At 41.0% G+C, this 13,600-nt stretch overlaps 1 protein-coding gene across 4 annotated transcripts in view; it reads right to left on the bottom strand.

The window, feature by feature from the left end:
* Positions 1 to 13,600, bottom strand: part of APP (amyloid beta precursor protein) — a 145,283-nt gene that overhangs the window by 53,951 nt on the left and 77,732 nt on the right. For all 4 annotated transcript variants that reach the window (XM_083611291.1, XM_083611292.1, XM_083611293.1 and 1 more), the window contains exons 4-6: positions 11,497 to 11,609; positions 9,007 to 9,200; positions 3,753 to 3,955 (exon numbers count right to left, since the gene is read on the bottom strand). In XM_083611291.1, coding sequence (XP_083467417.1) covers positions 3,753 to 3,955; positions 9,007 to 9,200; positions 11,497 to 11,609 — 510 coding nt within the window. The remainder of the gene's footprint in view (positions 1 to 3,752; positions 3,956 to 9,006; positions 9,201 to 11,496; positions 11,610 to 13,600) is intronic.

Here is a 13,600-nt window from a genome sequence, read left to right as displayed (position 1 = left end):
CACTTCAGGTTACATACGCTTCAGGTTACAGACTCCGCTAACCCAGAAATAGTACCTCGGGTTAAGAACTTTGCTTCAGGATGAGAACAGAAATCGCGCGGCGGTGGCGCGGCAGCAGCAGGAGGCCCCATTAGCTAAAGTGGTGCTTCAGGTTAAGAACAGTTTCAGGTTAAGAACGGACCTCTGGAACGAATTAAGTACTTAACCCGAGGTGCCACTGTATATAAAAACAAGCAACTATATAGAACTGCTAACAGCAATCCCATTTGCTCTGACAATATCCATTTCCTAATGTTCCCAACAGTCATACAAGGACAAAAGAATGATAGTAAAAAAAGGAGAGTATATAGAACTATATTTACAGTAGTGAGAATAAAGAATAATTCACAAATATCAAAATACCATATATAAGCACCAACAGGTGCATTAAAAATGACAGATCTACAGGACTAGTGGCATTAATCAAGGATAGCCCAGTAAATACAAATACATGACTCAGACCTTTGTGAAGTCTCCCATAGCTGCAAAATGGTTGCTTACAGGCTGTTGTGTTTACAAGACGGCTGGATGTCCTGTAGCTTCCTTTCAGTATCTCCCTTTAGGTGAGAATTAACCTTAAAAAAGCTATTTGCTTATATATATATATGGAGAAAGGAAGCATCTGAGTAACAACTATCACGAAAGAACAAAAGAACTCGAAATGGCTCCACCAAGACACATTGCTCAGCTTCAGCCAGACCTTATAAAATGGCATTCATTTTTTTCTCTCATCAATATTCCTAATACCAAAGTGACATGACATCTAACAAAGCAGCTGTGACACACAGCAGACCTTTTATAATGGCTGGTGATTAAAGTGTGATCAGAACACAGGTAGGCAAAAGTACAATAAATAGCCCTAGAATCAGTATGAAAGATGGTCATTCACTATTAAAAATGTCTCATCTTCTGAGGACGCTTCCTGTCATTTTTCTTCCTTGTAAACCTATCTGTGAACGCATGGGGAAAAGAGATCGTCTCTGGAAATGTCATGCCAATATGACTTAGATCTGAGGCAAGAACACTGTTTCTCAGCATGCACCTCTGCTTCCTTGCTTATCATTTCTCTAGGTCTTCTCGCCTTGTCACTTTCAGGTCCTTGAAAAGGCTTCTGAGGGAGTGACAAGGGCTGTGGGCAACTGTGTTATCTGCCATAGGAAAGAAATTAGCAACCTGCAGCTCACAAGTAATAGCACCTGTGCAGACTGAATGCTAGCTAAACGTACAAACCTAAAAGAAAACCAATGCATTAGCAGCAGAGACTCAGTCCCCCGATGCTATTGAGAGCCTCTAAAAACAGATATACGCTTGTCTCATGACGATGCTTATAGAAATGAAGAGTTGTACTACTAGTCTCCCAGGAAAACATTCTTACGTGAAGCCATTCTCTCCTCCTCCACCACCATCCCTGCTTTACTGAAGCAGAACAGCTGTTAAGAACACACCTTTCATATAATATGTTTGCCGACGGGCAAGAAATAACAGGCTGCCACCTGTCATTCTCCAGGCAGGATTTAAACTGCAATGTTCCTGAAAATGGAAGCATTTTGTGTGTGTTCCATTCTAGCAAGAAGAGGTTTGGGTCCTGCTTATTAAATATGAGGAGAAATTACAGTGAAGAAAAATATACTGGCTGCAATCTTTTCCTGTGTGAGTGCAGCAGTTATGGCATGTGGAGGGATCTCCATTTGAACAACACTTTGTTTCCCCTCCTCTCTTGGTGCTCCCATGTGGAGAAAGAGAGGTCTGTGAGCACTCTCCTTCTTCAATATCCAGCCTACCTTCTCCACTCTGTCGAGGAAGACAAGCTCAGACCCAGATTCATTGATTGAGCAAAGGAAGAGAGACTGTATGGGAGACACATACAACTGTGTTTTCCACTGAGGTCTCTTTAAAACAACTTTTTGATGGGAATGAGGGAAAGCACTTTCTCTGTTTTGACCCCCAAGGTGCTGAATGTCCTTTTGCAGGAGATCTGCATCTGTCCTAATGGAATATATATTTTGTTTATGTCAGGTCCTTAGCCTGATCACTGGCCAAATACAATTTCTGTTGCATTTGGAGTTTAAAAGTAGGATAAAAATATATATCCACCAACAAAGCAAATGAGGAGTTCCATGGAATGTTCTGCTAGCCACCAGATGGTTCAATACACATAGAAGTAATAAAAGAGGTCTGAATAAGTAATACTTATTTGATCGTTTTTCCACATTTCAACTAAAATGCATTTAGGATCTCCTCTATTCAAAGTATACTTGTTGTAAGTTACTTTCCCATCTCTGCTTTATTTAATTGGCCTACTGCAGAGGTAATGTTGCTAAGCTCAAAATCTTGGCTAAGTGACTGGGAATAGACCAGACTCAGAAATGTCTTCCTCCATTCCCCAGAATGGATCTATCGACTCCTTCCTTTCTCAGCACTAGTTGTGATTTATCAGCACACCTGCATCAATGCTAACTTCAGTCTTGAATCTTGTTTGACAACACTATGGAACCTGGTAATTTATTTGTCATGCCAATTTGTATCTCTGCTCTTCTCCAATTATGTACTCAAGGCAGTTAATAACAATGCAGTACAATGTAATAATACACAACATAGCAAAACATCTATAGGAAACATATTCAAAAGCAACTAAAACACTTGAGTTCTTAGGTAGCACGAACCATGATTACCATTGATACAGGTGCAAAGAGAAATCATGGTTAAAGCCAACAAGGAAAAGGAAGGAGAGGAGGAGTCTGTATGCTGCCTTGAGCTCTCTCTAGTGTGCTTTTGCCCTCAAGATGTTGATAAACACAAGTCCCATCTGTCTCAGCAAGCATGGCCAAAGACCAGGGTTGGTGGAAGCTGTAGTTCAGCAACATCTGCAGGATGGGGGGGGGGGGCAAAGGGTCCCCACACCTGAGCTACTTGAAGGAAAGGAAAGAGATAAATGTGACTAACAAAATAATAATAGTACTGAAAGCTCTCATTTCTACATATGTGTTCATCCCTCTCTCATAAATACTCAGTATCCAGAACACAGAATAGGTTATTCTGTCGTGGAAAATATCCATGCTTCTTCAACTTTCTAAGCATCCTATGAAGTGTAAATCCCCCAATATTTTTTTTATTTTTTATTTTTTTTTACAATTAAGTGCTATACAAATTCTGCTAACAAAATAAACACCGCGGCCATTCCTGTATCCTATACTTGTTTCTCACTATATCCTGTAAATCTAAATTTGTACCATCTTCTGGCTTCTAAATGATGATAGCTTAAGAAAGGCGGGGGGGGGGGAGGAGAGTCATTAAACCACCAATCTATTTTTGTTACCCCCAAGAACGTTTTTCATTCTTAATATAAGCTGATGACCCAGCAAGCAAACCCCCTCTTGACATGCATCCTTTCCCATCTCATACCTTACTAAAACTGTTCACCACATGGTTGACACTATTTTAAATTAAAAGTTCACATCTATTTTAAATCACTTTTTATCCATGCACACAGAGATGACAATCATCAAAACATGATTTAGGTTGTTACTGGGAGTCTGAGGGGAGCAAAAGGGGGCGGGGAGTAGCACGCAAATTTGGCAAATCACAATGGAAAAGCATGATTGGTATAGCAACTTGGAATATTTTGCTGTTTGGAACATTTTTTGCAGTAATGGGCATATGCACACTGTGGAGATCAGTTCCTTAGACCTCATGCTCTATAAATAACAGCTTACCTCGAACAACCTCTTCTACAGACTCTGTAGTTGTGGTAGTGGTGGTGGCGATACTGGTTGTTCGTTCGGTGGCTTCCTGAAACTGATCATCTGCCTCTTCTTCAGCTTCATCGCCATCTTCATCGTCGTCATCAGCATTTTCATCCTCCACATCTGTAATGTCCTCTTCCTCTGTCAACTGTTCTTCTGCTATCTTGTCATAACTGCAAGCAGCAATGGATTCTGTTAAACTCCTCACAATATGTTTTTAAAGCAATTAATTCACAGCTTTATGCAGATACAGACTTTATTAAACTGATCACTGAGAAAAGAAAAGAACTTTTCTACAATGAGAAAATAACTTAATGTGTAATAATAGCCATGCTAGACTACGTGACCTCCCATTGCATGGCTGACTCTATGACCTCTGCTTAAGGTTTGGAAACCACTGCTTTGCGTTTGGGGAGGCTGAACATTTGGAAAACATCTGGCCAGGTCAGAAAGTTCATTATGCTACACACAACGAAAATTACATAAAATGGTATTCACAAAAGTGAATTTGTTTCTAACTAACTAAATGAGCCAGGCAAATGTTTTGAAGTTGGGGTTCTGTTAAATTGTTCTCATGTTAAAAATCCTGCTCATGCCATACAACCAACATGTGTTTGTTGTACTCATGTCTTTCACAGGCAATTTCTGCATAGGAAGGTATGTAAACAGAATAGAGGAACATTGGAAACTGACTTACACAGAGATAGACCACTGGGTCCATCTAACTGTGTATTGTCTACTTTAACTGGGAGCAGTTCACCAGGAATTCAGATAGGAGCTTTTCCCAGCCCTACCTGCAGACACCAAGGATGAAGCCTGGAACCTCTGCGTACAAGGCAGATGCTCTATCATTGAGCTAAATTGGGAAAAGGAGGACAGTACTACATCAGGAATGGGGAACCTACAACCTTCAGGAGGCTATTGGGCTCCAACTTACACAAGGCCTGGACAGCATGACAGAGATAGTGAGATAACATCTGGAGGGTCATAGGTTCTTTATACTTTCATATCCAAATCAGCAAAAACAACAACAGCAAAATACGTTTGGGACAAAAAATGAACTAAACATTATAAGTATGCTGCTTTGTTAGCAAGCAGAATCATGATTCCAGGTGGAAAATAACTGGGGGTAAATCACACTTGCTTTGACATACATCTGAACATGACTATCGGGACAAAGCTGTACTCTATTTTGAACTTCACCATTGCTACTAAGTAGCGGCACACTTATTAAGAGAGCCCAGACCCACCCACAAAGGGGTCAGGTTTTGCAACCCACAAACCACTAGAAATAGATAACATGGAAGGTAGACATCAGTACCATAAATAATAAGCCAGTAGTTATGGAAGAGAGAGAGGGGGGTGGGAATTATATGATCTCATATAAGGCCACAATGGAGGAAAAAAAATCATTCAGAATTAAGAAGGAAGCTGACCATTGGCCTATCTGCCTCACTATTATTTACCCTGGCTGGCAACAATAGGGCTAGAAAAGGCACCTGCTCTTAAGGAAACAGTGCTGACTTGCCACTAAGCCAAGAAGCCAGAATGTTTGCATTTTTAACATATAAAATCCAGTTAAGCTATAAATATTATTTATATTGAAACAGAAGATGGGCTTTTAGATACAACTGCTCGATCTTATTTAAAAAGGGGGGGCTCTGAAGAGAAGAGACACCTGGACAAATATACAGGAAGCATTACCAGGTTTTCCAAGATTCCTAATGCCCATCATCCCAGGACTCAGATCTTTAGGGTAATTGTATTACCCAAGCCATTAAGTGCATCTCTAAGTCCACTGATGTGTCTATGTTATCTGTCAGCTTATGTCCATCTGAAATAATAACACATTATCTTCTTGTTTACTCAGTTAACATTTGTGCATTTAGAAAAACTGGAGAGGACTACTCCAAATATAGCATCTTTGCGTGCTTCCTTTCAAAAGCAGCTTATTCAGATATACTCTCAAATGCATAATGGAACAGGACATAATCCATTAGAGGTAAATCTATTGGTCCTTAAATGGTGCAGCAGTGAGCATTCATACGGGAGAATACTAACCTAAACTTACATGGTGGCACCTCTTCTTTTGAAGTAAACCAAATTTGTGCATCCTTCTTCTATGAGGTTTCTCAGCTATTGCAACAGCTACTTCCCGTACATACATAAACCAGTACAGTTCCAACCCAGGAATGCCCTGTGGGGGGTTTTGTTGGGGGGGGGTTCACACTGGCTGGTAGCTTTCACCGGTGTTTTTCATGCTTTCAGCAGGTACAGTGGGATCTCTGTGGTGGCAAAGACCCTCTACTGGCAGAGTCAACTCCAAATCCCTTCCACTAAGGCAGATTGGGGGTCTCAATTGCTCTGTTAAGTGCTTCATCTGGAGATAAATTCCTTTGGCAGATATTCCTAAGTATTCACTCTCCAGCAGATAATAATCAGAGCTTGGATTAAGAGTCGCAGGCAACCACATCTAGTTTACAGTAAACTGGCTCAACCTGCTGGTGCTAGTAATTAGTTTTCCAAAGCCTATTAAACGTATTAAATGATGCACAGGGCAAATGCTCTCCTCATTCTTGAGGGGAAATAAGAAGGAATCTCAAGTATCAGCAATGTAATGACAATGGACCCTATCCAGCTTGACCCTATCCAGTTTTGTTTTTGGGAGGAGTTTTTTTTTGCTTCAGAGAAGTCTTCCCTCACAATCACCTCAGGAATGATTAGCCTGTGAGTAAACTGGAGACTGTGGGGATGTGGGGTTGCACACACCGGAGGAAAAGTCTGAGCAGGCCAGATGCAACTTATGGGCCTCATTTGCTAGCCTGCAATAAAACTGTTCCCACTTCTCATACCACACAAACTTCTAAGCAACCAATATATGCAAGATCAATGCTGATCTTTTTAGGGTTCCAAATGGCACAGGAAGCCAGAAAGCAGCAACGAGAGGTGAGCAGAGCTGGCCATGCTTGCCCCCACTCTTGCTGACGGATCCAGTAACTTGCATTTCTCTGTTTTCCTGGCACTGAATTTGAAAGCCAAAGAATAAAGGAGGGGAATAAATATAGCAGCAGGAAGCTACGTAAAATGAATTATATGGCCTATTAAATTACCAAGAGGTTGCTATGTCAGGTGACTTAATTCACTCATCAGAGCTTCAACTTTTCTCCTGAGATTGGGGTGGGAAGGAGTCCCTGTTCGTCTCTACAAACACACCGCGAGGAATTTATGACTGAGGAATTTATAATTCCAGAAATGAAACCTTCCCCAATCATTCTGATAACTCTTTCCAGAACTTTCCCCAGTCTGCAAATATAATTTTCTAGTGGGAGTGTAAAGCAAACGATAGCAAGATTGAAGGACATGAGGTAAACATTATCTTAAGTATCAAGCCATCAGAGCTAAACACTGTTAAATATAACATCAAACATCTAACACCAGACAGGACATAAAACTCAGATCTCTTAAAATATCTTGCTATGACTGAGGACTGCAGTGCAAATATAAAGTCCACACTTGAGTAAAAGTCTATTTTTCAACCTCTGAGATGATGAAGCATAGACACAAATCAAGGTAACGTTCTCATGAACATTCCACGAGAGCATTCCTTTTAACATCTTTAATAAATAAACTACCATCACAACATCCCTTGCGCTATGTCACACTGAAAGAGCCATATAATATAGCCAAGCAACTCCTCTCTAACAACATGTTCAGAAGAATATAGCACAGCACAGGGAATCAAAGCCCTTTACCATTCCTCAATTCAAGCCCAACTTCTGTTTCTTAGAAGCAAACCCTGAAACAATTTCTCCATATGTGCAGATCAAACACAAACAAAATGTCAAATTTAAGAGCTTGAGCACATTTGTCTGGCTAATGACAATTCACTGTACTGAAGCTAAAACCCAACCCTAATGAATTGTAGTTTAAGATTCCATTATGAACAGAGGTTAGAATCTGTGGTTTTTTTAAAAAAACAAACTGTCAGCTTAACAAAAAATAAATCCTAAAGCAGTATGTTCCTTCAAAGTTCTTTTTTCTAAGTTAGCTATCAGGATGAGAAAGCTTTTTGCATCTTGGTTAAGTGGTACCTCTAGATGCAAACGGGATCCGTTCCGGAGCCCCGTTCGCATCTAGAAGCAAACATAACCCGTGTCCGCGCGTCTGCGGGTCACGTTTCGGCACTTCTGCGCATATGCATGATGTCATTTTGAGCGTCTGCACATGCGCAAGCGGCGAAACCTGGAAGTAACGCGCTCCATTACTTCAGGGTTGCTGCGGAGCGCAACTCGAACGCGCTCATCCCAAAGCACATTCAACCCAAGGTATGACTGTAATTGGAATATATTTTAAATCAGACAGCAAAAAGTGATAGGTTTTTTGTAAACCGCTTTGAGGGGTTTTTTGCAATCAAGTAGTGTATAAATTTTATGAAATAAATAGAAATAAATAAGATGCAACGACTCTCTAAGAAACAGATAGATGTTTTCAGCTATTGAGCTGGAAGTAGTAGGGTTGTAAAGGTAAAGGACCCCTGACCATTAGGTCCAGTTGTGGCCGACTCTGGGGTTGCTGCGCTCATCTTGCTTTATTGGCCGAGGGAGCTGGCATTCAGCTTCCGGGTCATGTGGCCAGCATGACTAAGCCGCTTCGGGCAAACCAGAGCAGCACACGTAACGCCGTTTACCTTCCCGCCAGAGTGGTACCTATTTATCTACTTGCACTTTGACGTGCTTTCAAACTGCTAGGTTGGCAGGAGCAGGGACCAAGCAACGGGAGCTCACCCTGTTGTGGGGATTCGAACCGCCGACCTTCTGATTGGCAAGTCCTAGGCTCTGTGGTTTAACCCACAGCGCCACCTGCGTCCCTTAGTAGGGTTGTATCTAGAATCAATTACCCCTTCTCCAAACGTCTGATGACTTGGCATGAAGCAACAATGTAGAACTAAGTCACTTCAAACATTACACCAGCAACATGAATACAGTTCGAAATTCACTTAAGGACAAGAATTCTATGCCTTGCCAATTCCACTGAACAATCTACTTACTTCCAAGTAAACATGCTGTGGACTGAGCTGCATGTTTGTAATTAAAAGATCACAATCTTTCAGTCAAAGACTTTCAGCAAAGGATTCCTCTGCTGAAGTTTCTCATGCAAACTTTTTCTTCAAAAGAACATCTTGGCTTATTAAACTGCCTAATGATGGCAGGAGTAGCGGCCTTACCTGCCATCTGCATAATCTGCATCGGCTCCTCCCCACCAAACATCAGAGTCATCTTCTTCAGCGTCAGCTGAATCTATGTTGTCACTTTCGTCTGCTACCGGGCAGCAAACAAACTCCACACCCCGGAACTTGTCAATCCCACACGGTAACAGCATACCGTAGTCATGCAGATTCATGCCCTTTTCGCTACAGGACTAAAAACAAAATGGGGGGGGGGGGAGGAGACAGAATATATGGTTACACGAGAAAGAAGCTATTTAAAATATTTATTAGAGAATGGCTAACAAATTGATTCAGCGTGTACACTTAGCGTTAATTCAACTCTTAGCACCAATTCAAACCTTAGACCAATAATCACACAGAAGCCCAGGAATTTGCTCTACATTGTGGTGGCTCCATGCAACGGTGGAAAGTAACTCTTACTTCACTGATGTTCAGTGAGAACCACAAGGCGTAAATGAATACTAATATATAAAGGTTTCATCAAGACGACAGTCCCATGTTAAAGGATTACAGATAAACCACACAGAATATAACATACTTTGCATTTGTATCTTCTAAGCAAGTAGATGGTGCATTGCAGATATAATCTTGAAGTCAAGAGCACTTGGAAGTCAACCTGACACAGCACTCTCCAAAATATACGGATGTGCCTTCAGATATTCAGAGAAAAAGAAAGCACCCCCTTGTGAAAGGAATTAAAAATGGGACAAGTGGCCTTAAGATGTTTAAAAGTTCCCCTTCCATGATTTAAACCTGCAGTATTTCTCACTGACAGAATTAGATAAGAACTACAAACAGCAAATATACACAAATCAGGTGGGGTAGGAGTGGAATTCAAATTTGGACCATCACTGAAAATCCCCGTCGTATTCTCACTTTTGGAATCAAGGACGGTGGATTGGTTTGTTTGTTAAAAAAAAAGATGTTTTGTCCATTAAAAATGGACTTTTTAGTTTAAGACAGTAGACTACACAGTCCACTTTTCCAGATGTTGAAAACAAGCAACAACAAGCATAGAAGAACAGCAGTTTTATTTACTTATTCTTAAGTTCTCCATGCTTTTGACATAAAAAAGGAATCCATGGTGCCTGTTCAGGTATCAGATTACACAATTACCTATTGTATTTACTCTTCTTCTGCCATCTCATTTCCCACCTGAATTAGGACACACTTTTTCCCCTCCAAAAATTAAAGGGAAATGTGTGTGCGTCCTATGGAGCGAATGCAGGCTCCTTGGCTTCAGCGATAGCAATGCAAAGCCTCCGAAGCGCAGAGGGAGCACTCCCTCCGTGCTCCGGAGGCTTCGCATTGCTTTCGCTGAAGCCTGGAGAGCGAGAGGGGTCGGTGCGCACCGACCCCTCTCGCTCTCCAGGCTTCAGGGATAGCCGCCTGAAGACTTCGGAGCGCAGCGCAAGTTCCCGCTGCACTCCGCAGGCTTCCGGTTCCTTTTGCTGAAGCCGGGAGAGCAAGACTTTCCTGGCTTCAGCAGAGAGGGAGAACTGCGCAGCGCCCCTTCAGCCAAGTGGGAGGAGAAATGGAAGGGGCTCCATTTCTCCTGCCGCTTCGCTGAAGGGGCGCTGAGCAGAGAGGGGGAGAATTTTTTTCTTGTTCTCCCCCTCTAAAACAAGGTGCATTCTATGTTCCGGTGCGTCCCATAGAGCGAAAAATACGGTAATTTGTTTGAAGAGAACCACTTTGAGGTCCTTGATGGCCAGGTAGGTTAAAACGTGTTCCTCCATAAGTTGATTGTATTCCTATTCTTTTCGTGCCTGATGTTTTTATTAAACAGAATGTTTTTCTTTAACAGAAACTGCTCTAGCTTATGTAGACTACAGCTGGACAACACTGAGAAGATGCAAGAACCTTGAATATTGTAAATGGCATTGTTAGAATGATGTAGCCAATGCTAATCAAAGGGCATAACTGATACGTTGGTTTCTCGAGGATCTTGTCCCTTCTGCAATTTGTTTGCAGCATGCAGTAGTTTCAAGAGCTCTCAGTAGGCTGCCTGTTATATCCTTCAAGGTGCCATTACTCTCAAGAATGGACTGTAGGTCATCAGTAATAATTTACTGCTGCAGCACCTTTAGAGTGAACCTGAACACAGGAGCCACAGAAATTCATTATGTTTTGTTGTTTGTCTTGTGTAAGTTGTTCCCAGCGTATTTTGCTGGCCTTTGCAATTTGTTTGGCAACTGTTCTAAGCTAGTAGCACTGAACTGTGATTTTATTTTCCGTAAGATTTTCCAAGTGTTTGTCAAAGCCACTAAAATCTGACATGGAATATAACTGAAAAATTAAAATATTTGGCTCCCAATTAAGGCTTCAGGCAATAAAGATGAACACTCAGCTGTGCCCACAGGCTTACAAAACAATAGATAGGAATATAACCACACATTCCCCCTTTTCCCATAATACCTTATTGTACTTATTTTTATTCATAAGAGAAACATCAAATAAACTTCAAGGTTCGGATTATAAACATACCTCCTTAGCTACTGTGTGCCAGTGCAGGTGAGTTTCACATATATCCATCCTTTCCTGGTGAAGGAACTTGCACTTATCTGGCACCAGAAGAGCATCACTCACGAATTCTCCAACTGAAAGAAAAATTACGTGACATCTTCATTTTATTATCACCTTGAATGGATGCTTTTCTGAGCAACAGCTTACAAGCAGACATCTTACAAACTGATACTGGGAAGAAAATGTTCCCTGTGGGCCAACTCACGCCTTAATTAACAGCCAGATTTAATAAATAAAAAATAAATCCTCACTGAATTAAGTAGATTTCAATTTGTGATATTATTGCATAGTGCCTGTGCTTTAAATACACAAATGTAATGGCATGGTATCTCTTTTGCTTCTGCAGTGCCAGTACTTACAAGCCTCACTTCTGAAACATCCCCAACTCGCTTATCTTTGGGCCCAAAGGGTAAGAAATTTGACTGTTCTAAAATGAAAACTGGTACTTTCAGGTTATCAAATTTGGTTCTTTTGAGCTTGTGTGACCAGAACAAAGTGGAATACACAGCCCTAATGGATGGTGGATCCAATATCCCTACTTTAAGATTAGTTGGCTGAAGCCATCCCTTTCACTATACATTAAAAATGATGAAAATACAATCTGATTAATACAGGAGTCAAAATGATGGGAAAACTCAAATTGTCTAATGCCAAGTCAGATGTTCATTTCTTTATAAGATTTCTCACCCGCCCGCCATCAAAAGGACCCAGAACAAGTTAGAATAATAAAATGCACAATTATAAAAATAAATCCATTATAAAAACATGTAATACCATTTCAAATGGAACTAAGCAATAAAAATTTAGCAAAATGGGTAAATTATAAAAACCCAGGATACGGGTTTGCCTATAACTGGTTTTATGCAAGGGTAGTCAATTCTAAGCATCTTAATTTAATACTTTTCTTGTCATGAAAAAGGCTTGCAGGTGCACTTTGAAACAAACATTGAGATGGACCAAAACAAATTGCTTCTACAACTGATGGGATAAGTTTTGCTCATGAAAGGGGAGGGGTTATTCTGTGAGCAGAACTCTCTTTCTATCACCAGGAACACTGGAACACACAACACGGACCCTAACAGGAGACTGATATGATTTAGCTCTCATCAGTATGTTTCTTGATGAACCATTTATAATACAATAATTAATAATAATTTATTATTTATACCCCGCCCATCTGGATGAGTTTCCCCAGCCACTCTGGGCAGCCTCCAACCGAATATTAAAAATAATACAGCAGCAAACATTAAAAACTGCCCTAAACAGTCTTTTTTTACTTTTAAAATAGTTGCTTATTGCCTTGACATCTGCTGGGAGGGCATTCCACAGGGCAGGCGTCACTACCGCGAAGGCCCTCTGCCTGGTTCCCTGTAACCTCACTTCTCGCAGCGAGGGAACCGCCAGAAGGCCCTTGGAACTGGACCTCAGTGTCTGGGCTGGACGATGGGGGTGGAGACACATTTACTGTCTACTGCACAACAAGAAACAGTGCAAAAGTATGGCTCCCAGCTCCAGAGTGTGGTAAGAGTGAAGCCCTCTCTTGAGCACTGTACTTTTAAATGGCCAAAAGAGATCCACACACTTAACTATAACAATGCCAATATATCACCTGGGAAGAAATGTTTACTTTGCTTTGCAGTTGTAGAGATTATTCATTGATAAGCAGTATGATTTATTACCTGACAACTGCTGTCATTCTCTGGCAAGTTTGCCATTTGTGAGCCATCTTAATTATCCAAGCGATAAATGGTGAAGAAACAGGCTTATAGAAAGTTTACATGAAGAGGAAGAAAATACACTATCTACACGAGCATTTGAGGTTAGGCAGGAAGAACATGACATAACTGTAATCCACACCTTCTTATGCAGTGTTACGTACACCTGTTATTCATATTGTGTGGGATGCCACATTCTGATTTCAGCTATATTCATTTCCACCTAGTCACATTGGCCTCATTTGGATGCAATATTAACCTACCATTTAGAATTATGTGAACTCAGTTTTTCCTCCTCTCTGGCATGGTCACAAGATAAAATAAAAATAAAAAATCTTCCATTATTATCT

Source organism: Podarcis filfolensis, assembly GCF_964270895.1.
Source record: "Podarcis filfolensis genome assembly, chromosome: 4".
In the NCBI taxonomy this organism is placed as follows: Eukaryota; Metazoa; Chordata; class Lepidosauria; order Squamata; family Lacertidae; genus Podarcis; species Podarcis filfolensis.
The sequence above is the reverse complement of the archived record's forward strand: the minus strand, read 5'-3'. Positions and strand labels throughout refer to the sequence as shown.